Source organism: Lissotriton vulgaris, chromosome 5 (genome assembly GCF_964263255.1).
Source record: "Lissotriton vulgaris chromosome 5, aLisVul1.2, whole genome shotgun sequence".
Taxonomy (NCBI): Eukaryota; Metazoa; Chordata; class Amphibia; order Caudata; family Salamandridae; genus Lissotriton; species Lissotriton vulgaris.
The window spans coordinates 599,509,493-599,537,378 of record NC_141693.1 but is presented as its reverse complement, the minus strand read 5'-3'; the positions used below and the strand labels follow the sequence as shown (position 1 = coordinate 599,537,378).

The 27,886-nt window shown below is 42.3% G+C and overlaps 1 protein-coding gene across 1 annotated transcript; it reads left to right on the top strand.

Moving 5' to 3' along the window:
• Positions 1 to 25,215, top strand: LOC147711305 (steroidogenic acute regulatory protein, mitochondrial-like). The gene is made up of 7 exons (XM_086920140.1): positions 1 to 64; positions 3,005 to 3,127; positions 4,367 to 4,509; positions 9,412 to 9,570; positions 19,278 to 19,462; positions 20,111 to 20,204; positions 24,868 to 25,215. Exons 1-7 carry the CDS (start codon positions 1 to 3, stop codon positions 24,970 to 24,972), a joined length of 873 nt encoding a protein of 290 aa, XP_086776266.1. The 3' UTR covers positions 24,973 to 25,215.
• The last annotated feature ends 2,671 nt before the right edge of the window (positions 25,216 to 27,886 follow it).

Genomic DNA, 27,886 nt, shown 5'->3' with positions numbered 1-27,886 from the left:
ATGCTGCCCGCCACCCTGAAACTCTGCTGCGGGATCTCCCACCAGCACCTCCGGAAGGTGACAGGTATGGACGCTCATTGGTTGCCTCTCCGTGGCGTGTCAACGGCCCGGGTTAAATGCAATCAAGGGGAATGGGCAGTGGCTTAAAAACTTGAGGAGGGGGGGGGACGCTGCAAAGTGCATGCAGCAAGCCCCCCCCCCCCCCTTTAGCTCCGGACCAAGTCCGAAGCTCTCAGGCCGGGGACTTCCTAGTGCCAGAGGGGACCCCAGAGCCCCCCCCCCCCCCCCTGCACTGCGGGGGCTGCAGGGCCTCTTGTTGCGCCCCTGAAATGGGTCCCTCTGACCCTGCTAGGTAGTGAAAGACAGCAGCGCATCGGGCCTGGATGGTTGCATGCACTCTCTAGGCCTGAACTAACCATAGCAACGCACACGATTCTTCTCTTCACTGTCAGAATATATCAAAGCGGTGTGTAGTGATTTAGTGTTCAGTACCAGCCCAACCACAAATTCCAGCCGCAGTTATTTATGTGTTTGAAGATGGAATCTTGTGAGTTTTGTGCCACTAAGTACTCAAATCCAATTTTAGAAACGGGGACCAATGTAAGCAAACAATATAGCTCAGTGGATTAGGTCTCCTCAATAGGCAACTGTGTGCAACCTTCCTTTCATAGGTTTGAATCCTGCTGGAGCCTACTCGGGGATTGATGTATTTGTTTCTATGCCTTTTCTTTATGTTTGCTATTATTTTTATATGTTATACTAATACGGGTCCTCATGTATAATTAGGGCGTTTGACCGATAATCAAGTTATCTACCCAGACGTGAAGGTGCTTTAAGAGCTAAGGTCCATTCAAGCCTTTAAGTGTGCCCCTCCCTCAGACCCGGAAGTAATTAGAAAGAACATTAACAGGGATCACAATATGGCACCATAGTCAAGTTCATAAGTGTAATGGGAAAAACTCTGTCCGATTTCTGAGCAATGCATTTGAAAACATGAAGGCAATCCCATGCTAGTGATTTAGTTCCTGTTTACATTTCACATGCTTTACCTCAGGCTTGACTAAGAGTGTTAGCTATTTCCAGGATTTTGTGTTTTTGTATTTGCTTTTTGTTTAGAATATTAGTCTTGTTTATTATATACGTTCAACTGAGTCTTCTGTGGGTGTAAGGCAAAAGTTAAAGAAAATACATTATTTACAAATGAGTGGTTGTGTTGAGGGGTGAAGTGAAGGAGATGCAATGAAGTGCATTCAGGAGAGAGGGAAATGATGGTGCTGAAGATGAAATAGATGAGGTAAAACATATGCAGGCGGACGAGATGTGGAGAAAAATGGTGCACACGTATAACATAGAGATAACATAACTGGAGTGATTGAGACGCTCTGAATTTCACTACCCCTTCCACAGGCCTCAGTAATGTTTATTTTACTTTCTTATTGGCTGAGGGGAATTACTAAACCACAAGCTCCAGAGTTCTAGAAAGCAGACCTTTACCACCAGTTATTGCCCGCTTTTTAACCACCTTGATTGGCCTAGTACTTAATTTGAGCCGGCAGTTGCAGGTGGGGCCCACCGGCACTTATGTTTGGGCACCAGCACTTATATTTTCTCGTCAGACCTTCATCCAGAGCAAGAGAGAGAGAAAAAAATTATAAAAAGGGGGAAAGAAAGATGAAGAGAAAGCCACAAAAACAGTGATGAAGGGAGAAAGAAGGGATGAAGGAGAACCTGCAAGAGTGAGATGGAGGAGCAGGGGTTGTTGGTGGCAGATTACAGGGAAATTAGGTGAAATCAAGACTATGCTGTCGGTAATAATTACCCTGAAATTCAAAAGCGGGCTTTTGAGCAAAAACTTGGGCCACTGCACCTTTTCTTTTACAAATTAAGCACAGCCTGAACATTCCATTGCAGGATCTAATAATACAGATGAGCTCAAATACAGCAGCTTCTCTCCATACAACAACCAAATAACTCACTATCCATGTATTCCATCACAGCTTCAATCTTCTTTTAGGTCTATAGAAATATTGTAATTTAGCAAACATTGCAATCAATGACTTATATGACAGAAAGCTCTGCAAAGTAATTCATAGTTAAACATTTAGAAGGCATATGCTCAGAGTAAAGCTCTAAGTACTTTAAAAAAAATTTAACTTTTATTTAAATAAGTTGTTCTTTTCTGTCATAATAAAATGCCGGGGAGGTGACTTTACAACCCTGCACCATTTATCACTCCTTTATTATTTTTCTTGCTGCTTTGATGCACGTCATTACACACATGGTTTACAGATATTTTCCTAAATTCATTCTTTGTGTCTCTCGCCATCACAAAATCTCGACTTATGTTTTTGCCATTGTGAAGTGAAGGGGAGTCAATTCCAAAAAATGCAACCAAAAAACGCCTGAGCTCCTTCTCTGTGCTGCATCTTTCTTCGTTGTGACTTTTCCACCTTGTATTCTGCCTGTAATGCAAATGATCTTCTATACAGTGCACACAATTCTCATACTTAGAAAGACTCATTTTCGGTTTCATTTTCTTTATTTTGTATACGCTTATCCCTTTTCTAACTCCACTATATCTGTGTTTCTACCCTGGGGCTGGTTATAAAATGTCTGGTAATCCGGTTTTCTGCTGAAAAGAGTATGGAAGTGTACCGGTATTTCCAGGAACATTTCATCTTGCAAAAGCAGTTGTGGACCCCATCGATAGGCTTCACAAACCCTCATGCATCCATCCCTAAGACTACAGCTTAGGAACGATTGGACTAGTACATAAACACGCAGCTTACACCAGAGGAGGGAGTCATGCTGTAGCCGCTAAGGTGATGGTGACACATATACCTGGTGTGTGTTCCCAAAGAAGGCGCTGACCTGCGTCACATTTGCACCTGGACTATAGACCAATCACGTAGCAGGAGCCATCTGAGGGCTGTTATTAATAATAAGATCATGCTACAGACAGTAAGCTTCTGTTAACTCGACTTTGATCCTTGCCTGTCGACAGGGTTGAAGAGGACGGCGGTGGCTGCCATAGGACAGGATATGACGAAGATCATGGCGAGCAGCTCTCACTGCCTCCTTGCCAGGGTGCCAGACTGCATTCACAAGATGCTTCAAAGGAACGCTGGTGAGATCCTTGTATTTATGCTTTAGCTATCAGTAAACCGATTCATCAATCATGAGAAATGTGTGCATGGGAAACAGTCACTTTTTAAAGTGTTTGAGTGATTATGAGAGTGAGTGAGTGAGTGAGTGGGTGGTTGGGTGGATAGACTCATTAGAGAGTGAATACATGAATCAATGTGTATGGGATAAATCGTAGTGGGGAGAATAGTTACCTTAGTCAGTGAATCAGTGAATGGGTTATATAGTGAGTACTGATTAGGTGGGTACAAGAGTAAGGGAGGAAGTGAATGTGAAGATTGGTCTAGGGGTAAACAAATTAATTTAAATGTGAAACACTTAGTACATGAGAGATTGGATTAGTGAGTAGGTGTGTGAGATTGTGAGCGAATGTGAAAATGCATGTGCCTGTGCTTCAGAAAGTGTGTGAGTGAACATGTAAGTGAGGCATTTTATCAATTTTTTGCAAGATGTTTTTTAGCAAGGTTTGGAATTTACCTCATGCATGCTGGGCTTTAAAAGAGTTTTATGAGACACGCCATCTAGGAACATAGTAATTTTTGCAGAACTACCAATTGAGGGCTTCAAAATGTGCCCCTGCTGTTCATCAGTGGAGATGCTCCTTGCTGTTTAGTCCCGGCTTAGTCCCAGTTTTACTATGACTTTGCTCTGTCGTAAACTGAAACAAGGCAATGCAAAGCATCGTAATGGTATAGTCCCAAACTCATGTTTTTTGCCGCCCTCGGCGGCCGCCTAGTCTTGCCTAATGGTAGAAACGGCCCTGCCGAGCTAGCTACGCCACTGCTCACCTCACACAAGGTGGCTTAATGAGCACATATATAGCTCTCTGATGTTTTTCCTCCCTCACGCAATGCAGCACAAAAATTGAATGTAGCACTGGGTTGCATGAAAAACTTGTAAATATGGCCATAAGTGTTGGTAAGAACCCCGGAAGCAGAGGGCATGGGCGAATCATTGTCACTGGTGCTGGTCATACATCAGTGAAGGCCAGGAAGCTCACCCCCACTCACCCCTGCACTCGCCTCCCCTGGTGACAGGCAGTCAGGGGGCATGTGAGCTATTGACTTCAAAAGGGCTGGTCTTCAATGTCGCCACAAATATCTTTAAATGCTGAATAGGTTTTGTTGTTTCCTTAGCACAACTGTGCGATTTCCAAACAATCTAAAATACATTAGCAATAATTTGATCTGCTGCTGAAAATATTTTCTGTTTGGTCCCACAGGGGTAGACCAAGCCACCTCCTCTTCCATGAACATGAAGTATTCCATTACGGAGCTCTTCTACGTGAAGCAGGGAGAAGCTGCCCTGCAAAGGGCTCTGGGAATCCTGCAGCAGCAGGACGGCTGGCAGACGGAAACCCAGAAAGTAAGTAATGCCTCCTCCACACAGGCCAGACGAGAATCAAGCTGTTTAAGGACATGCGCGGGGAGAAAAGAACTGACCTAGCTTAATAATATGTTAACATTTTCTTCTAAGTAGGACAGCAGCTGCGTTTGTTCAGTGCACAGTCAGTCGTGGAGGAGATAGTATTGGAGGATCAGGCTCTAATATACTATATAACAGTAGTATTCTAAGGGAGTGCAACTATTTGGTGCCAAAAGTTGACAGAAATGCAATGCTGAGTACTTAGCATCGTCAGCACCAAACCCTATATTTCTTGTGCAAAGGGGGTGTAAACACTCATAGGTTCTCACACAAAGCCAGATCTACTAAAATATCATGACCAGGCTTAGTGTGAAAACCTCACACCAAATGAAACCAGATGCAAACGAGGTACAATCAGGATATAAATGAAGAGAAACATTGTTAAAAAAAAAAAAATCCCATGAAACATTTTTCGTGGCTTAACCTCGGATGGTTGCCCTCAGGTTGTAATTAGTCCTGGAAGGTATAACTCGAGTCTATATCTATGCAAGGCCCTGCTGCCTTTCGAGAATGGCTGACTACGACGTTTACTGGCGACTCCCACTAAGTATGGCGCTGTGCAATGTTTTTATCCTTCACGTTACAAAGCGCCGCTGATTTTCTCACAGGTGTGTGTGAATTTTAGTAGATATGAGCCCCTATTTACAAAAGGCAGAAACGTAAGGGCAACCACAAAAACAAAAACAGACAGAAATAAAAATAAAAAATATATTTTCCACAGTATGTTCAGAAATGTCAAGGCCTCTAGAGAGCGTATGTGAAGGACAGTATTTACTACTATTCTGCGAATTTACTTTTGAGTGCTCAAAGGAGTATTTCAACAACAAATGCTGTACATAGCAATAGTGTCACAATATCGACAGTTCAATACATTATCAATTGGCGCGGGTGTGGGTGGATAATGGATTCTGACAGATAACAGCACCCTGCATAAAATTATTATAAACATCTATTTACAAACAAATAAAACTATTTAAATGTGCGTTGAGGACAAGAATTATGGATTGTGGGCTTGTTATTCACACATTATCTTCGGTGTGTCCTTGCATATTTAAACGTTTCAGAGCAAGTTGTTCAGAGCAGTCTGGGAAAATCAGCAAGAACCTTAGCAGACTGTTAACATACTATCATTTACAAAAAAAAACCCTAAAGTTTGAATGCCAAGTAATCCCCTTTGTTTGTGTCATGATTCTGAGAATGCTTTAAATCCGCCTGACAAATTTGTTATGTAGCTCTCCACAGAATGGGGCATATGTATGAAGCCATTTTCCCGTTCGCAAACGAGCCGATACTCAGAATCAGCCCATTTGCAAACGGAAAAAGGCCTTTTGGGATGTATCATCCCAAAAGGCCCTCGCACAATAGGGAATCGTAAATCTAGCGATTCCTCATTCTGCTAATGCATTTAAGGAATCGCAAATTTCGTTTCCTTAAATGCAATTCTGGAAGCACCCAAGTTGTGCGATTTTTCCTTTAGAAATTGCAAATTACCATCAATTTCAAGTTGGTGGTAATTTGCGATTTCTTTGAAAAATGCGCTTTTTTGCATTTTTCAATGTGCCATGTGGCGCACATACATACCTTTAGGGCATATATGTGTGCCACATGTGCACACGTGCTTATTTCAGGGGTGCAACTGGGTGTCCTTTTGACACCCTTGCAATTTGTGAGTACCTAATAGGTACTCGCAAATTGTGAATGTCTTCCCGTTCCTTCCTTTGGGCCTCTTGGCCCATAGGAATGAATTGGAAGGTATTCCTTAATTGCTAATCGCATTTTGCGATTCGCAATTAAGGAATAAGTAGGAATCGCAATTAGTATTGCAAATCCTACATACATTGCCCTTTGCGAGTCCTTCATAGCGAATCGCTAGAATTTGCTATTAAGGACTCGCAAAAAGCTTTTCTGATACATATGCCCCCAAGCCTGTTATCTCCTCTGCAAATGATGAACTTCATTGTGCGTGAGAGCAGGTAATGTTTTGGTTTACCGCAAGGTGACAGCAATAGTGCGGATAACCACAATGATCCGACCAAAACAAAGAATCATGGGCCAGATATAGCAAGCAAAATAGCGATCACAAACGCTGAGCATGGGGCATATGTATGAAGCCATTTTCCCGTTCGCAAACGAGCCGATTCTCAGAATCAGCCCATTTGCAAACAGAAAAAGTCCTTTTGGGATGTATCATCCCAAAAGGCCCTCGCACAATAGGGAATCGTAAATCTAGCGATTCCTCATTCTGCTAATGCATTTAAGGAATCGCAAATTTCGTTTCCTTAAATGCAATTCTGGAAGCACCCAAGTTGTGCGATTTTTCCTTTAGAAATTGCAAATTACCACCAATTTCAAGTTGGTGGTAATTTGCGATTTCTTTGAAAAATGCGCTTTTTTGCATTTTTCAATGTGCCATGTAGCGCACATACATGCCCTTAGGGCATATATGTGCGCCACATGTGCACACGTGCTTATTTCAGGGGTGCAACTGGGTGTCCTTTTGACACCCTTGCAATTTGTCAGTACCTAATGGGTAGTCGTAAATTGCGAATGTCTTCCCGTTCCTTCCTTTGGGCCTCTTGGCCCATAGGAATGAATTGGAAGGTATTCCTTAATTGCTAATCGCATTTTATGATTCGCAATTAAGGAATAAGTAGGAATCGCAATTAGTATTGTAAATCCTACATACATTGCCCTTTGCGAGTCCTTCATAGCGAATCGCTAGAATTTGCTATTAAGGACTCGCAAAAAGCTTTTCTGATACATATGCCCCCAAGCCTGTTATCTCCTCTGCAAATGATGTAAATGTAAATGTACAGGAATTTATATAGCGCAAATCACCAAGCGGTTTCTAAGCGCTTGCTTAGGGAACCCGTCCTGGTATTCCCCTGTGAGATAACCCCAGCAGGTATCCACAAGGTGAAAGCTAGGCATCCCGCCACGAGGGGCCGTTGTGGAGATTAAGCAAGCTATTGCCCAGAGTCGCAGAGTGTGAACCCGTGAATCAAGTAGGCACCGGAGCGAGAATTGTCGAGTCCATGGACATTTTAGGACTCAAGACCCCGCCGAGCCGGGAATTGAACCCTGGTCCCGGGCTGACCTCTGCTTCCAGGTCTGCCTCCTCTAACCAGTGAGCCACACTTCTCCACAATGATTAACTTCATTGTGCGTGAGAGCAGGTAATGTTTCGGTTTACCGCAAGGTGACAGCAATAGTGCGGATAACCACAATGATCCGACCAAAACAAAGAATCATGGGCCAGATATATCAAGCAAAATAGCGATCACAAACGCTGAAATTCGCAGAATATCAGCATTTGTGATCTCAATTTAGCTGTGTGCTATGTAGGTGGGCAAATACCTACTTGTAAAATAAGGAATCGCAAAAATTGTGATTCCTCATTTTGCACAAGTATTTAGAGAATCACAATTTGTGATTCCCCAAATGCTATACTAGTTGGCATCGCAAATTGCGATAATGTCATAAGGAATTGCAAATTACCACCAACTTCAAATTGGTGGTAAGTTGCGATTTCCTTTCAAAAAGCACTTTTTTGCTTTTCTAAAGTGCCATGTGGCACACATACATGCCCTTAGGGCATGTACGTGCGCCACATGTGCACACATGCCCAATTCAGGGGTGCAACAGGGTGTTCTTTTGGGACCCTTGCACCCTTGAAATTGCGCACATAATTCCCATTCATTCCTATGGGCCTCTTGGCCTCTAGCAATGAATAGGACGCAAATTCCTTATTTGCGACTTGTAATTTGCGGGTCGCAAATAGGGAATGTGTAAGAATCGCATAAATGATTGCGATTCCTACCTACATAGCATTTTGCGAGTCCTTAATAGCGATTCCCTAAAAATCGCTAATAAGGACCCTCTAAACTGCTTTTACCTACATCTGGCCCAATGTCTGTTATTTCTCAATTGTATATATTTCTATATATGGCATTTGTGTACTGTCAACCTAGCCAAAAGGCATCATGCTCCGTGAATAGTCGTACATCTTAATAGGAAACTCTGCATATTTAAATGCGAGAAATGCCTCAATGAAATGAACACTGTTAAAATGTGAAGGTGATTTTTTTTATCTTGAATCCATTGACAAATTGTTTTAATGATGACCACACTGTCCCACTGATTCTGACCACTCTTACACACTGAGTCTAATTGGAGGGCCTGAGCATAGTAGCATAGGAGTCCATAGCGATATATATCTTGAAGGAACATAGATACGGAACTAAGAATAGTAAATCTACACCTAATTATATATACTTACCTTCACGATATGGTATTAGTCATTATCCCGCAGCCATTATTCTTGCAACTTGATATTTTTGATCTCTATATTGTGAATCAAGGAGGGGTAAACTGGAAAGGTGATGTCCACTGAGGAAGTAGTTAGCCACACATTTGTACGGTTTGCTCCTACCCATTTCTGGGGTATCTGCATAGTAATCTACATGATTACATGTGTATACTACCCTAGATATTTAGGTGATTTTAAAGGTACCCAACACCAGAACATGAGTTTAAAACATGAGCATTTTGAAGATCTTATGACTGTACCCTATTACAATATTCTACTTTCTTAGCCGCTGTTCTTACAAGGCAGTTATTTCTTTCTGTTAGGGTTCACATAAAGCTACATTCTGATCATTAAAACAATGCAGTTTATCTCTAAGGCTAAGCTAATTTACAAAATCACAATGGTTTAATCATTGAAAATGAATTTAGGGATAAATATTATGTTGTGTAAATGCTCAATTTTCCTAAAGATGAAATTAACCACTCTGCATGCTCTGGCCTACATATCTTCATCAGTCTTTTGACCTTATTTAGGAAAATGGAGACTGGGTGCTCAGCAAAGGTTTTCCTACAATTGGGAAAGTCTTTCGAGCTGAAGCCATTCTGGATTACCCGCCTGAGGCCCTCTACCACCAGCTGTTTGAGAAACTGGAGCAAATGGGTGACTGGAATCCTACAATCAGTAAAGTAGAGGTGAGTGGAGCCTCTCTGTACAACTATGTCAGAGGTCTTTAAATTCAAGAAGGAAATGTAGTTACTAGGTGGTATGAAGTCTATCTCGTCCATGATGAATATGGCTATACTGGCTCCAAATTGGTATTGCGGCACCTTATATTATACATGCAGTGAAGATACCATTGAAATATGATTGATGTTCTAAGCCAGTAAAGAGCAGTTCCAAAGTTCACCAAATGATATCCTTAGGTTCTTCAAGACACCTTGAGGTCATCGTAGAAAGGCAATGTTACTAATTTCTGGCCATTGCTTCTGAATTCAAAGATCTCTATCAGCTTTCCAGCCTCTCTCTCTGCCTCCTCTGTCAGCATTTCTTCCTCTCTCTCGCTTTCTCTCTTCTCCCCTTTTGTCACTCTCCATTGTGCTTTCTCTTTTTTCTCTCTCTCTCTCTCTTCCTCTTTCTTTCTTTTTCTTTCTCTTTCCCCTTTTTTCTCTTTTGATCTCCTTTTCACGCTATCATTGTAAACCCTGTAATTTTTAGTCTCTCCCCCTCTCTTTTTTGCCTTCATTCCCTTTTCTCTATCACATTCCTTCTTTCTTCCTCCCTCTGTCTCATTTTCACTATTTTCTTTTCTCTCACTCTCTGGATCTCTCTCTTTCCTCTCTTTGTATATATGTATATGGTATTTCTATAGTGCCAATCTAGTCAATAGGCAGTGGAGTACTGTACATGGTCAACGACAAGCATAGAGTAAACTAGTAAGAGGAGATGGAGCTGGGTTTGTCTGTATTAATCTACCCTTCTCTCTGCCTCACTATCTTTCCTCACCTATCTTCCTCTGTTCCTTATCCTTCTCAGTGAGCTTCTTAAATCACATTACCTCAATATCTCCAACAGAAGAAGTGCTTCTCTGTTCTTTTGCTCCCCTGCCATACTGGCTTCAAGGTTGGTTTCCATTTTTTCACTTCTCTTTTGGTCCTCCTCCATCGAGTTTGTGTTCGCTGGGCAGTAGTGCTTATGTGAGGGATATGTAACAGTCTTGCATTTTCTTCTTCTCAAACTGCCTTTATAAGCTTACTGGTTTATTATGAATGATTGAGTCTGACCTCCCTAGGAGGTCTGGTCTTACTCTTGATGTTACAGTTCTAGATGGTGATGTTATTTGCACTGGTATTGTAAATGTAATTGCATTTATATAGCGCTTACTATCCCTGACAAGGCGTTGATGTGCTTTTTCGGGAAGTAGCACGCAAATCCAGAACCCCAAAAGGATTAGTGGTGAATTAGTATAGTGAAATGTGAAGGTAATTTGAGCAGTGGACATATTAGTCTGTTAGTTGAATTGAAAAGGATAGTGGAGGGATAGAATATGGAAGGCTCTAGAAAGTGTTTATTTGGAGATCATAGTAGTAGGAGGGGTTTGAGATGAGTTAAGGAGAGATGGAGGGGGGAAGAGTCTCTAGAAGTGGATTAAGGGGAAAGATGAGGTATCGAATGAGCCTAGGAGAGATATATGACGGAAGGGTTTAGAAAGGCTTGTTCAGAATATCTGAATAGTAAAAGAGGTTTGAGATGATGCAAGGAACAGTAAAAGAGGGAAGAGTCTAGAAATATTTATTTTGGGGATCATAGTAGTAGAATGGGGTTTGGGATAAATCAGAGTGTGTTGGAATAGGATATATTGAGTAATATAGGGTGGGAAAAGGGTTGTGCATTGGAAAAAGTAGTAGAATAAGGTTTGGGATGAGCCAGAGAGTGGAGGTAGAGGATATATTGCAAGAGGTATAGGGTGTGATATATGGCAGTGCATTGGAGATGCTTAATTAGGAGTCAAGTAATGAATACAAAGATACATAAGTTCATGGAAGGTATATATGTATAAGGAAGGTAATGTATCTAGATTTAGGCTGTATTTAATAAACTCAGACCTTTAAGTGTTGCTGTACTTTAAGCTAATTTATTTATTTTTATAACTTGTTTCTTTTAATAATTCAATAGTGAAGCAATTAAAGATAAATTGACATTATAAAAAATTAATTTTTTATGCAGTGACCTATATAAAAGTTAAACATAGAATAATATAACCAAATGTAATATGTACATTTGTTAAGCAGATCTAATAAATATATTTATAAACATAATTATTATACACATCTATAGAAAGGAATACAATTATTTAGACACAGACATATAATCCAAATAAATGCTAATTACACACAGGGATACTGTGTACATTCATGTTTGAGTATGGTGGTTATGTGGGGAATAGACAACTCTTGAGTAGTCTTCTGAAGATAAGCTAGGTATCTGTAGATCTTATGTTTGAGGCTAAAGAGTTCCATACTTTTGATGTGTGAAAAGAGTAGAATGTGCCACCTATAGTTGTTTCTTGTATGGTGAGATTTTGAGGTGAGGTGCCAATCTAGAGTAGAGGTTCCTTTGTTGAATGTATTCTGTGATTTTATTGCTGATGAAGAATGGCCCTTTTTTGTATCTCTTTGTGGGTGATACAAAGCAGCTTGAATATGGATCCTCTGGCAACCTGTAACCAATGTAGGGCTTTCAAAGCAGGGGAGATAAGGGCTTTTGGCTTTACATGTAGGAGTAGTCTGGCAGCAGAGTTCTTAATCCGTTATAGTCTTTTCATAGTTTTTAAAGATGATCTGTGGTAGAGGCTATAAGTGTAATTGAGATTAGACAGTACAGGTAGAGACAGTAGCCTAAACCTTGTGGGGAATTCCCAGGTAGGGGAAGAGTTTTTATAGTAATGAAGCTTGTTCCTGCCAGTTTGCCAACTTGTAGAACAGTGAAGGTTTTAGATCCAACGTCTGCCCAACCCGGATCTCAACAACAAGGAAAACAGAACAAGGTGGCTGGACAGGAAAATTAACGAAACCAATTTTTTGCCACGTAGTCAATATATACCACGTGACCACCGGGAAAGAATCCCAAAGCAAATTTATTTTCTTTTTTGACTCAAGTTATCAAGGATTCAAAGACACAAACACAAACAAAACAACTGTTACGACAGTGGATTCATGGTAACAATATCTACAAATATACAAATTTTACAAATGTACAACACTTACAGAGATGAATCAAGCGAAACCAGTAAGCAAGACACACCAAAACAATACAAAATTCAGTGAACAACATTGATTGTAAGTATATACAGTGCAAAAAAATTAGAACATAAAGCAAATATGTAACCAGTCCATCGGACTATGAAACCATGGGACAGGCGGAGGAGATGGAATGAAATGCCTGCCTGTCAACCAAGCCTGTGGTTAATTTTTTACAGCGGGTTGCACAACTAGGATCCAAAATAATCAGAAGAATTCTATCCTAGGGGCACCCTTGGCGTGTGCCACAGGGTGGAAGTGTCGACGCGTTTCGAACCAGCGTTATTAAAGGTTCTCTTCAGGACAGGGACTGGGGGCCGTGATTCTGCACAATGGCATAGGGATTGCTGTGGTGTCGGTTAAACTCAACGGGACAAGATTTCTGTACTTCACCCAAGGGTAAACTGGAGGGGTAGTGCCCGCGAAGCGGTGCACAGTCGGAATTGGAGACGGCTCACATGTTGAAGTGTCTGTTTTTTGAAACTGAAGTCACAACATACAGATGGAGGGAGTCTAATCCACGCCAGCAAGCGGTTAGTTGCTTGTTCTGGGACTCTAGAAAGAGGAATAAATCCAGCGTTTCGAGAGGCATTCTTTTTAAAAAAAAATTTTTTATTAGGGTTAAGATGCAATAAAAAGACAAAGCAGTTCATTTAGCTTAAGCATAAAAACCAATATACAGAGAATTAGCAATAACAATCAATGAATACATACACAGTTAATGGTAAAAGCAAAATGATAAAAGTCATTTATCGAGGGCCAATCATGCTACGTTTCCTTATAAATAACATTATCATACTATCTCCTAAATCACATTCTTGCTTCCCTCCACTTTGTAATGGGGGCCCATAAGCGTCTTCCCATCTCCCGTTTTTTAACACCCTTCATTTAATATAAGCTGGACTCAACATTATGTATACCCAAAAGTCTAGAGAGCCACATCTGGAAGGAGGGAGCAGTGACATCTTTCCAACCTGCAGAAATTAAAATCCTAAGTACAGTCACTGACATAAAAACTAACGCTTCCTCTTCCTTCCCTAGATTCTGTTTGGAATCAGTGCCCAGTAACAACAGGGTAGGGGATAGATCGGTCTTATAACCTAGCAGCCCCTCCCAAAATGTAATTATCTCATCCCTAATTGGGCCCAGCCGATTACAGTGGAAGAACATATGTAAAATGTCTGCTTGGCCGATGTTACATCTGGGGCATCTATCGTCTCCCCTTACACCCCAGGCGAATAGTTTTGCCGGAGTATGATACAGATTAAAAACCGTTTTATAGTGCTGGTCCCGTAGATTAGAGGCCCAAAATATCTTTTTATTCAGGCATAAGGCCAGATCCAAGTCGACATCGGGATTCCCCAATTTTGTAACCCAATTACTTTCCGTCTTTTCAATATCATCTTGGATCTTTGTTAAGAGGAGATTATACACTACATTAATCTTCTTACAACCTCTAGCTAATATCTCGACTACAGGAATATCCACCGTGGCCGAGAGCTTTGGTCTTAGAGCCTTAAGAGTTCGAACTATCTGGCCATACAGGAACCAGTGATCGGCTGGAATACCAAACCTACTTTGTAGAACATCAAACCCCACTATCTTATCTCCCTCCAGAATATCAGAGAGGGTTTTAACTCCACTCCACTTGGGCATTCATTGATAGCTTGGAGTCCTTGGCAATTATGAGGTTACTTACTTCATTAGATACCTTAGGCGGTGTTCCCAGATCGTCAGGCCAGGTGGGGAATGGGGCATAATTTTTCCAATCGCCACATGGGAGTATTTCCGTTTTGGAAGCATTCAATTTGAGATGGCTCCATGTCATCCACTGATCAACAGCTCTGAGGCAACTAAATATTAGTGAGTTTCCAATGTCTTTGGGGCTTTCCAGTTTACGGAGTATTTGTGTATCATCTGCTTAATTGTAACATGTGAGGTGAAATTAATTGATCAGTGCCTGTAATGAATTCATATAGATGTTTAAAAGCATGGGTTATAGATAGATCCTTGAGGGACCCCTGCTTTTGTGAAGTACGGTTTGGACAAGAAAGGGGGGTATGGATGACATTTGTTCTGTTATGAAGGTAGGCTGTGATCCAGTCGAGAGCAGTCCCCTCTATGCCGTATTCATGGAAAGAGTGTCATGGTCAACTATGTAAAAGGTAGCTGAGAGGTCCGAGATAAGTAGTGCAGCAACCTTATCCCAGTCAACTGTGTTGTTAAGGTCATCCCAGATGGCAATGATGGCAGATTCTGTGCCTCTTCCTGGATGAAAGCGTGTTTAGAAGTCTGAAAGTATGGAATTATCTTCAATGAATTGTGACATCTGAGCGAATGCTGCTCTTTTTTAATCAGTTTGCACAGGAATGGTCCATTTGTTTAGTCTGTAGTTGTCGGCATTAAGCAGGTCCAGGTTGGTTTTCTTTAGTAATGGGTGTCTGTGTGACAGTTTTAGACCTTCTTGAAATATTCCCATGGTTGTTTTCTTTTGTTCTTTTGTTCTGTTTTCCTGTTCTTATCATAGTAGGATATCAAAAGCTTCCTGTAACCACTCATAATGTTTTTAAACGGAATGTATTGTGCCTAGATATTTATTGGATGTTAGTTGTGTTTTTAAGTGTTCAAAATTGAGTATGTTCCACAGTCAATAGGTGGATGCATGTAAAGTGGTTTTAGGTGTGTTGCTTTGTGTTGTTTTATGTTGAAAAGCAAGTAAATGGTGGTCTGACCATGTGACTGGAGCAATCGTTTTGAAGGTAACTAGTTCTGTAATTGCAAAAATTACATCTAGGATGTGTCCAGCGATGTGTGTGAGTTTGTGGATGATCAGATGTGGGTTCAGTGCGTCTAGGACAGTGATGATAGTTTTCGGATGAGGCATACTGGGTTTTTCAAACCAAATGTCAAGGTCACCAAGATGATAAAAAAGCAAAAAGATACGGACTAGTGAAACAAATCAATAAATAAACTAGTGACGTTATAGTAAACAGACCGGTATGTTTTGTTCATATGGGTTATAACAAAATTTAGAGAGTAACATCCAGTAATGGAATTTGTGTTGTTTATTACAAAGGTCACCAAGAACGTATAGGTTGGAGTGTAGTGTTATCAGGTTCAAAGCTGTGTCTAGAAGTGTGTTTGAGAATGTTGATTTGCTCGGAGAAGGTCTGTAAAGGAGTATGAACTTACAGGAGTAGGATGGTGTAGGGTTGCATCTGGTGAAGAGGACATCACAACCTTGTATGGAAACTTTGTCAGCTTTAGTGATATTTAATGTTTGCTTGAATACAACAGCTAGGCCCCCTCCTCTTTTCCCTATAGTATTTTGTGTGATAGTTTGATAGCTTAGAAGAGTTACTTCATGCAACACCGGAGCCATGTCACCTCCCAACCATGATTCAGTTTGAAGAGTAAGTCAGGTTGTGTGTAAGTGAGAAGGTCATAGATGTGATGCTTGTTTTTCGAGACTGTTTGAGCATTAATTATTTGGCAGTTTAGAGAATGTGTTTTGTGATGGTTGAATTTTTTGTAGAAAAGTGAGCAGCATTTTGTGGACTTGTAGCAGGTGTGTCCTTCGTGCTGTTATTAGCTGTATGAGGATAGTAAAAGGTGCAGCACTTCTGTATTGTATTCCTGAGGCTAAGAAGACATTTTGATGGATCTGCATGTGTAGGTTGTTGAGATGGTGGTTGAGAGTGGGTTGGTGAGCTGTGTTGTTTTTGTCCAGTAGCCTTGTTGTGTAGTAGACATAGAGATGCAATGTTTTGAAGAGTGGCCTATTGTTTATTTTATTTGCATCTGTTTAGGGTAGAAGATGTATGAGCTAGGGAAGTAGTGTGGCTCACTGGTTAGAGGCGGCAGACCCGAGAGCAGAGGACGGCCCGGGACCAGGGTTCGATTCCCGACGCGGCAGGTTTCTGGACCAGGGTCAGCGGACTCGATAATTCTCTCGCCTCGGTGCCCACTCTGATCAGCGATCACACTCGGCAACTCTGGGCATTAGCTTGCCTCATCTTCACTAACAGCCCCATCAGACCGCCGGGGATGCCTGGTCTCACCCTGGAGGTACCCATTAAGGGACCATCTCTCAGGGAAGCCAGGAAGGGTTTCGCAGCGGTCGAAGCGCGGAGATACTCCTCCGGGAGTCGATCCTAGCGCTATATAAACCTGCAATTAATTAAATTAATTAATATATGGGTCATGTTATAAGGATGCAAGGCAGTTAAAGGAGGTTTGTGACAGAAAATATTATGAGGCAGTGTGTGCGAGATATCTTATATTGCTGGTGTTTGTGTGTAGTGTTTTGATTTTCAGGAGTAGTAAGAGGAGATGATGATGTAGTTGCCTTCTGAGAAGTATTTGTATGTAAAGTATTGTTGGTGAGTGGAAGCTGAAAGATAAAGGGGCGATAATGTGTTTCGGGAAAGAGTGTATGTGGTGTGTAAGAGGTGATAGACAAAAGTTAAGAGTGTTTGTGTTCGATTTGATAGCTGGAAGAGGTAATATGTGTGATTGAGTGGAATGTAAGGGTTGTGTGGTTGTGTTTTTTTGGTGTCCTTGTCCTACCCGCCCTTAGCCTTGGCGCCTGTGCTTAGACGCCCTGAACCCTGAGCGTTAATAGCCCTAGTGACCACGTGACTCCTTTGGCCAATAGGAACATTTGCCCTAACCCTAACCAATCACAACACTAGCTCTATGCCTTAGGGCCAATAGTAAACCAAGCCCTTGCAACAAATTATAGTCATAGTCCCAGCAGCCTATCAGAAACCAAAACCCTAAGTCCAATAGAAACCCTAGCCGCAGGGACCAATTAGAGCACCAGACCTATCAGCCAATCATAGACCTAACCCTAAGCCCAGAAGAAACACCAGATACAGGAATTAATCATAGCATAGATGCAGCATCCAATGGCAAACCTATATAAGGAGCGTTTGACCTCAAGCACATGTTGATGGCCAGGCGCAGTGAGCTGCTCCTGAAGAACAGAATCTCCTTGGATACAGACTGGCTCAATCCACACTTTGCTGGTCCTGGTTCCCCCTGCAAGTAGACCCAAATCTAAGCCACTTGAACACTACTTTTTGCGCACTTTAACAATTCCCTTTTTCCAGGCAATAACAAGGGTTACATACTCTTTCCAAACACAGTTTTAAACCTTAAAGCAGATTCAGTAGTATCATAAACACACTCTGCTTAGCCTCTGAGGGTGAAGTTTGCCTTTTTATCTTTTAAAACACCTAAAAGTACATGGGGTGAGGGGTTGCCCCTACACACCTAATCACAGGACAGGGTAACTTAGGATAGATTTTCATACAGTCACAGGAAGAAAAACAGCAGTTTTAACAGTACCCAATTCAGAGAAACAAACAATTAAATTCAAACAGTCGCAAGCACAATTAAACACAGTTTTAACAGTACCAATTGCACACCAGACAAGAGATTAAATTCAAACAGTCATGGGTAGAAAAAACAGCAGTTTTAAAGATTCAAAGACACAGCACAAGTCTGGTTCTTACAATCTTGCCTCTCCTTTGTTCATTGGGCTCTGTAGGGCACAGAGAGACTGGGGCTACAAGATGGAGGTGTTTTTTTTGTGCTGCCCTGCACACACCTTAAGGGATACTGCAGGTGGGGGCGGGGGCGCTCAGGGTTGTTTGGATGCCAGAGCGCCAATCAGGAAGGCCCTGGCTGATGGCCAGGAGACAGTGAGATGCTCCTGAAGAACAGAATCTCATTGTACAGACAGGCTAAATCCACACTTTGCTGTAGAAGCCAAACAAGGTTTGTGTTTCAGTACTTGGTTATTGAGTGCCTGGATGGTGAAGTAAGTTTGCGTGTCTTTAGTCACAAAATTATGATGCAACACAAAGAAAATACTACTCAGTTCTGTTCCTAGGCCATGTTCACAAAGTTGTGTGTACTCAAAGTGTACTTTCATAGAACTTGGCCTTAAAGTTTTGTACGTGTTGTTTTGTCAATCTATGAAGTTTGTGGTAATTCTGTTTCCCAGATTCCATCCTCTTATGATTCAGTTGGCGAATGCACTCTATCAAATACCTCTTGTGCCAGTATTATTGGAAACTGAGTTCGCACTGGTTGTTCTTCACTGCGTTTTATTGACACATTGCTTTGGGCTGTACATTAGAATAACAAGATATTGTCTTTTTTCACGTTCACTTTTTGTCTCGGGCTCTCTTTATCTGTTCCACTCTCTCACTATTTTTCTGGCTTTCCCTTTGAGTCCGTGTTTGTCTCTCTCTTCGACTCTTCAATTTCTTTGAAGCTCCTTAAAACAGTGTGGCTAATCTTGAGAAGACACCCCGCATCTTACATCAATTCAAAGCATATGTTTAGCTCAGGGCAAGCGCGGAAAAGGCAACGGATGCCTAATAAAACTGAAAACCACCATCAAGGAAAATCAAATCAAAATATGCCCTTTCCGCACAATCTGTGCCCTTTACGCACAAGCTGTGCTTACTACCGTTGAACTGTCAATACACAGAGCACACCAGAAAGCAAATCTCACCATAGAGAACTGTTTTGCTACCTATATGCATGTGTGTTTTATTTATGGGTTCTGTTATTCCCATTTTCATCAGATCCTGCAGAGAATCGGGAAACACACCCTCGTGACCTGTGAAGTGACAGCAGAGACCCCTGGGAAACTGATCGGCCAGAGAGATTTTGTCAGCGTTCGTCACTGCTGGCGACAGGGCTCGGCAATTTACATGGTCGGCACCGCCACCCACTCCGATCTAATGCCTCCGAGAAGCGGACTGGTCAGGTGAGTGTGGACCAGAGGTTTCGATTCTTTACATCCAGTGGCCTTCCATCAGCTTCACAGCGTAACACAAAATTATGGGGCCTCTTATGCCCTTGAGGGTCCCATATCTCACAGGTATTCATGGGTCTTGCGCTCAATGGGGCCCCTCTGAAGAGTGAATGGGCACTCTTCAAAGCAGGGGCCCGTGTTACATCCTGCCTATGAAAATATGGTGTGCCATGCATAAAAAGCAGCGTTGGAAGTCTCATGCTTTTAGTGATAACACATATGGGACTCCTAATACCGCAGGTTGTGGTATTTTGAGGGTACAGCAGTTCCACCCCACTATGAATTGGAACAACAGGAATTGGAGTAATTCCGGAAGTCGGCGGTGGCACACATATTCCCAACTATTTTCCCCTCAGACACCTTTCCCCACCCACATTTATCTTCGTTATTGACGTGAAATGCGTGGGGGGAAATCAAGAGTGCAGCATTCCTGCCTACTTGCATTACTGAATCGCATGGTTACTCCTCTTACAAGCCAAGTTGGAAGTAACTCCTGACTGTAATGAGAGTCTTACTTGGAACACAACACACAAGAACATCCAGATTACTCTATGATTAGTCATCATTTTTTTTAATGTCACGATTTCCTTTTTTTTAAAGGGCTGAAGCAGATCTGACGTGCATTGTCCTGCGGCCGTATGAAAGTGACAGTAAAAAGACCCGCCTCACCTGGATTCTGAACATGGATCTGAAGGTAGAGGCATAGCACATAGTTGTGTGTTTTGATGTGTGATGGATCCAGTAATGGGCACAGTGGCGGAGCAATGGTGCCTAATGTAAGCCAGGCAATACTCCTGCTGTGCTGTTATGATTTACCCTGTAATAATGCCCCTCGTAAATAATTGGAAATCCTCCTAACTCAAAATAAATCAATTTACCCCATTTCGCTCCATTACATACTCTACCTCTCCAACTTTTCTTGTTGCCTACCTTCACCTCACTGGTGCCTATTGATTAGTGCTATTCTTCATTTGTGCCTCTGCTCCACCATTCCTTTATGAACTAAAACCTACTGCTCCTGCAGTGAAACTGCTGGCACCAGATTGCCTTAATATCCACCATGCCTTCATGAATTGAGACATGCTATCCTTGCACTGGAATTACTGGCACCCAATTGCATGATGCTTTGCCAATCCCACATGAAATTAAACATACTAGTCTCAGGGCCTATTGGCCACCATTATCCTTCCCCTCCACCATTCACAACTGAATTCTCACCTGCTATACTGTTGGCCATACAGCGCCCTCATGGACCAGGTATGCCAGTCTTCCCCATTTCCTCTTTCATTACCCCTTTTGACAACTTACCTAACCTATATCACACCCCATTTATTTTCCCCGAGTTACTTTACACCATGAGAAAAAAACCTTTGCTGGAAGTGTTCTTTCTGTCCCCCAACATATGACCCTCCTTCATTCAGTCAATATCCCTCATCTTAATGCAGAGATATGCCATTCCAACAGGCCCTGTCCTTCTTCCCTGCCACTTACCACACACATGGAAAATCAATCTGGCAAACAAAACACAAAGGTCAAACACACCAGAAACTATCCCCTACGCCATGCACATCCCCACCTATTTCCTGAGCAGCAGTTCACCCGGCCCGTAGCTATCCATGCAGCCATCTAAGCAGATACTTCCGCCCCTGCCCATCTCCATGAGAATGGTGCTTGCCAATCTACCTGCACCCACCATGACTTGCCTCAAGCCAGCATGTAACCCCCGCCCTTCAAAAATAAAAAACCACATTCATTATTCACAGCTGTATCAGAAATCAGAAACCCCAAGGGACAGCTGAAAGCAGTCTGCTTACCCCAAATATGCTCACCTAACATTTCCATCTGTCACTCCCCATGTTTCGACCTCTCACTCACCAGCCCATGCCATGCCATACCCATTCCAGATTCTACCCACCAGTACATGACACATACTCCTCACCATACATTAACACATATCATTCACTTCCTTCATTGTCCTTTCCCACACTTTACTGGCCCTGTAGCCCATTGTGATGTGCCACTATCATCTAACCCCCACCTCTCTCACACTTACTCCCTCCCTCTGAGGACCTGGCCTCCCCCACCTGACCCACTCACTTTCCAACTCCACAAGGAGAGCAAGCCCACCAAACCCAACTTTTCTCAAAGCCCTACACGATATCCATGCTAATTCTCAACTCACCATTCACAGGCCAGCCATCTAATCTTATGATCTCTGCCCCCAACTTGGCAACACCTTTTCCAGACAAAGGCCTCACAAAAACCTACCTTCTCACTTGGGCCTCACTGAAGCCTTAGTAATATAGATCCTCCATTGCCCATTGACACCTTCTAGTATCCCTGACAATCCCTGCCGCCTATCCAGTAAATTAGCCAACAGTATGGCATTTGCTCCCTTTCACAAACAATGCACTGTGGAGAAGATTGCCCTATTTTTCTCTTAATCGAATTGGCAAACCACTATTTGACTTCGGATCATGCAAAATCCTTGGCGAAATGGCACACGTTCTCTCTCAAATCCTTCTTTTAACTCTTCCAGCTATCTGCCCATGCCGGCTGCATTCATCCAATCTGTGTGGTGTTATATATCTGCCAACACTCAGTTGTACCTTTTGACAGTGCTTAATTTGTAAAATATTAAGTGCCAGGGCTCTGACCAGGAGGCCACTGCAGTTTACACCACCTATCACTCTTGTCCTCGCTGCCAAAACAACTACTAACCATCTCTCTCGCATATAAATGTGACCGTTTAGATTATTCCAGGTCCCCAAAGGTAAATGAATATGCTGGGGGGAGGGGGTGGGGGGGGGGGGGGTCAGGTATTACAATTTTAATTGATATTGTACTCCTAAACTACCGTTGTTCTGCTCATCTCTAAATTAGATGAGCAGCGCCACCATGTGGTGGTCTGTTCTAGGTATGGTGTTGACAATTGGGTGCCTGTGCTGAGCACCAGAAACCAATTAAGTGCCGGTGCTTAGCCACGGAAAGCCCCCGCCCAAATTAAACACTGCCTTTTGATGTCGGGCATTCTGTGTCCTAAGATCCAATTACAGAGTTGTGACAGGTGCTTGTCTCTGAACTTCACTCTCATCCTGCACAAAAACAATCTCCCCGTAACGCAGGCACCCTTGCACCATGGTGTAAGGGTGCCTGTGCATGGCAGCCGATTATGCGCCAGCGCGGGGGAAAGCACAAGGATGCGACATATTATTGTAAATATGTTGCATCCCTGTGCTTTGAAAGTGACTCAATGCAGCTCAGCCAAATGGCTGGCACTGCAGCGCTGAGTCACTTTCTTGTAAATGTGGCCCTTTGTTTTTTTTAGTCACACCTTTGACCCAGACCTCACCCCTGCACAAACCCACCCAGCCCCCTTTGTGTGCAGCATCACAGTTCCTATACTTTATTTAACGCGCTTCGAACGCTGACCTCATCCCCTGAAGCCCCACCCCCTTACTGAAGCCGCCACACTAATCATTTCAAATAACTAGGCATGCTGACTGTGACCAAAACACTTACTTTCGCACCAGTTCCCTATTCCTGCCATAGTTAGTTAGAAAAGCCAGCAACTAATTAGCTTAGTGCTCGTATTGCTCACACTGTAATCAAAAAAGAATACAGTGTGTTAAAACAATGCGGCAATAGAACCATGTAAATGAACAATCAGTGACACTACTCGTACAACAAGTTGTAGTCCGTCAGTGACTACATATATTTCTGGAAAAATTTATTTAGTCACTTACTGATCTATACCTGAACCCTGTTTAGACTCTGGGAGCAAACAAGAATGGGTACGGTATGGCTCTCGGCATTTCCCCCTCATTTTGGGTTTGAATCGTTCCCAAGAAAAGTCCCAGTTACTCAAACACAAAACCGCGTGCCCAATGTCATAGTAGGATAGGAAACGTCAAGGAACAAGTCAGAAATGTCACCCACTGATTATGCAGCAAAGTTGGTTACAGGTGCTCCTTGTCATTGCCATGCTGCCCCTATGTTACAAGAGCTACACCTGTCCATAAACGGGTGATCTTTCAGTCTCTTTGTATAGTTCACTAATCTCTTTATGGGGTGGACACTATCTCGAAAAAGCTTCCCAGATGCGCCCCATACAGACATCTCCATTCTACATCGTCTGTTTCTTTTGCTGTTCCCCACTTTCATGGGCGCCGCTTTGGTGACAGGGCTTCTCTGGGGGGGCCCCCGCCGTTGGAACCATATCCACGTAAAATCGAAACCATTTCTAATCTTCTACTATTCAGAACGTCTCACAAGTGTCTATTTTTCTCTAGTTTTTCTTTTCCTGACTCTTTTGTCTAGTTCATCTACTTCAATCTAGCACCAAGAGATTACTGGGTTATAGTGTGCTTATAAATCAGAAATAGAAATATAAGAACAGTCGGCACAGCCCCTTCTATCCCCAAGTTGTCCGCCCAACCGCTGTTTCTGAGCAGACACCAAGCCCAACTCAATTCATTCTCGGTGAGCAGGTACAGACAGGGTGGTGAGGCCCTTGAAACCCTATACAACAACATGGGAATGCTAATCTCCTTTCCAAGTTTCACATATTGCCCGTAATAAAAAAGTTTTCCTCTGCATTAGGACATAACATATTAAACCACAAGGCAGAAATGCCATCCCTGCTCATCTCCCAGGGTAAGGCGCTCCTCCCCCAACATTTCCAGGCAACCTCCTTCTGGGTACCAGCCTGGCTCAACCCTCAATCAGCTCCAACCAACTCCACTTATTTGTGAGACTGGACGAACCAGACACCACAGCACATAACAGCACGACATGGTCAATGCATGCGATTTTCCCCCCTTTGTCCTATGTCCCTCCTCTTCCCACACACCCAAAACTACCCAGGGTAGCCCTGCAGCCACCAACCTGTTCACGTATACCTTAGATGAATTTTCCTCAGGACTGCCCTACAAATATGCCAGAGTCTGTCAGGCACCCACCACACCTCGCTTCTGATCAGTTCCTAACAGATCTCTACAAGGGCACCTCCTTTTTCTCAATTAATAAGGGAATTATATTCACTTGGCATATGGCCTATGGGGGAGTGGGGTGGCCTACCTGGCCCGTGAAATGGAAGCCAGATGCAGCTATGTTGCAGGTCGCTTACTCGTGTTCATTCTGCCCCTTCCTAGATCCCCCTAAGCAGAGATGGCTGGCCCACCTTGATTCAAGACAAAGTCACACGAAGACATGTGCAATGTTATTCCTATCTAATATAATGTAATAATACCTTACAAACTCAATTCCAAAAGTACATCAAACACATTAACAATTATACTGTGTGAGTTGTTTCACTCAACCAATTGTAAAATCATGTTTTTTCTTTCCTGTTATAGGGGTGGTTACCAAAATCCATTATCAACCAGGTGCTGTCCCAGACTCAGGCAGACTTCATCAAACACCTCCGCCAAAGCCTCTCCATATCATCAGCCCAGGACTGAGGTTGTACCTGAAGGGCTCTTACATCAAGCGGAGTCTTTGAAGTGGCGTGTTGTAAAAGTCTACTCCTTCGGGAAGCTAGGATGGGCCTCCTTGTGCTAGACTATGGGAGAATGGAGCCCTGGGCAGGTTTCACCAACGCCATGTCTGTAAAGAAGTAGTTGGGGCCACAAAACACAGACTGGGCAGAGGAGAAGGCCGGCTCTGACACAAACTCTAAGAAGTAAGCACTGTGGCCTCCTGCATCTTATGGACGATTAATCAGAGACGTCTACAGGGTTAGGATCTCAAGGCAGTCTTTAATCTTTAGATGCAAAAAAGGTGCCAAATAAGCGCCATTCAACAAGTTCAGGCAAGGGGTCAGAGTTTTCATCCACTACTGATTGCGACTTAAAGTTATTGTATTGAAAACTATGCTGCAAGCAGGGGCCATGGTCACCAAATCGGGGTACCTTACTGGAATTTCATGTATTTATACTCTCTTCTTTGTATTACTACTTCACCTGTATTTTATCATGAATATGCATAACTCTGCTAATTGGTTCTGGTTTGAGTTCATTAGCTTGTATTTGCTCCAAGTGTTCCCTCAGCTATAGGCAGTACAGTAGCATCAGTGCTAAATTATTTTGCACATGGTTCATTAATTGAAATAATGTAAGCTCTCAGTGAAGCTATTTTGTTCTATTCTAATATTTAAGATATTTATGATGTGAATGCTTGCTCATCTCAACTGAACTAAGCTCTCAGATGAAAACTACGATGTGCAGTGTGAATAAAACTCATAGGAATCTCCTAAGTGGAATGTTATTTCTTTGCAAGTTGGCTAGGGTGAACGATCACATTTCTTTTGAGAGGGTGTACTGTAACACCGTTCGCTTGTCTTATGCCCTTCGCTGAAGTGTGCTTTGAGGGGCATACAATGGAGTTGTTTATTAATCTCCAGAAATCCGAAAAAAATCGAGAAGAGGGTTCTTCACTTAGGCTCACGTTTCGAACTACATTGAAATTTAGATTTTAGGTGAAAATGGGAGTTTCTGCTGGAACTGGTTTTCAAGGGAAAGAAGAAATATTGCTTATGGTATAACCCCGGATGACGCTGCTCGTCTGGTCGTCCTTCCAGGTTCGTGTTCCTCGATGGAGAAACAGGAACTCCGAAATCAAATGTAAACAGATTTCAAAAATGTTTTTATGTGTGAAAACATTTGGTTTCTTAATTTTGATGTAGGAAGGGAATGCCTAGCTTCAAACGGAGGTATAAGTGGAGCTTTTGGGGTTTCATTATTGCCTTATACTACACCGGGGACTTATATTCCAATGACGCATTTCGTCACTTTCAGTTCTCATGGGGTGAGTTCCACATGCTCTCACACGCACGCGCACACATACGTGTAAACACACACACACAAACCCAAAAAATCATGGATTAATACAAATAGCATATTAGCTCAAGTCAATGTTAAAAACATAATACTATTTTGGAGTAAGAGGGCATCCCTTTTGTTACACTAAAAAAGCCAACGTGTGCTTTTTTCTCTATTCTCGTGATGATTTATTTAAAGTGTACAATTATAATAAATAAGTTCACCCATCGTCATTCAAACATCTCATCAAAACAGGGAACAGCGTTTACACAAGAAAAACACCGTTTAAAATATCACAGATATGTCAAATCCGAAAACAATATTTTCATGTAGCTAGTGATACTGTATAGTGGTTTTAATTAAATATTTGATAGGCTATATTGTTCATGTTGCTATGACATATTCACAATATGGGAGTAATAAATCAAATATGAATGAACTGTTCAGACAGTGATGGGACCCAATAGCCGTTATGAATCAAATAGAACACACAATCATTATCTGCGCCGCTCATCGGTAGAAAGTTATGAAGGGAAAATAGATATTTTCTGAGCAAACATTATGAAACAAAAATATTATGATTACCTTGACACAAAAACATAAGAAAGTACGTTAGCCTCATTGGTGAACTCAAATTGTATTGCGGTGCTACATTTGACATTACCTTTGGCCTCCATATTTTTCCAGTAATGGTCCTCCACAGTCCCTCCTTTGCTTCTTGATAATGTTGGGCAGTCACACACATTTCTGTTGACTTGGATTGCTAACGTGAAATTCTTCAAAGTGTAATTCTCCTGTATAATTTCTACTTTTACTTTTTTTACGGCATGCTCTTACTCTCATACATTACTTTCTTAATGCCCAAGTAGTGGAGTTCCAAAGGCCAATTACTAGCATATACCACAAATGTGGTGTAATTGATTATCTTATATTTCGTTTTCTTTTTTCTTTCTTATTACATCCTTGTATACAAACTTGTTACCCTTATGTAACTTTCAACTACAGTTGTAATTTGTGCCACATACACAAATGGGAGACTGAAAACAGGACCAGCTACCAAAATACTAGGGGCTCCATTAGCGGATCAGACACCTAAAAAAGTCGCCCACATTGAGGCAGTTTTGAACTTGTAAAGACACTTTTGGTGTTTTGCAAGGTATGAGAGGCTGCATGCGCTTGTCCTTGCTGAATGTAATGCTCGTGGTAGTAGGGAAAGCAACAGTGAAAACCTGCTACCAGACTCACAAACAGCCAAAAAGACAGTCCATTCACTGACATGAAAGACCAGCAGTCTTAGCTTTAATAATGTAGTCTGGTTACACATTAGAATCTTTACTTTTATGCCAAACTTAACTTATGTTGTTGTCATTTAGGACCATATTTAGAGTTTGTTGGGTGAGGTTCTTCATCTGAAATGTGACAGACACTCGCCAACCCTATGACATGTGCATTATAGCCTATGGCGCTTGTTATAAGGCTGAGAAGCAGTGCTTAATTTGAGCCGCTGCTTTCCGGTGCTCAGCACCGGCACTTAATTATCCACACCGGTGCTTGA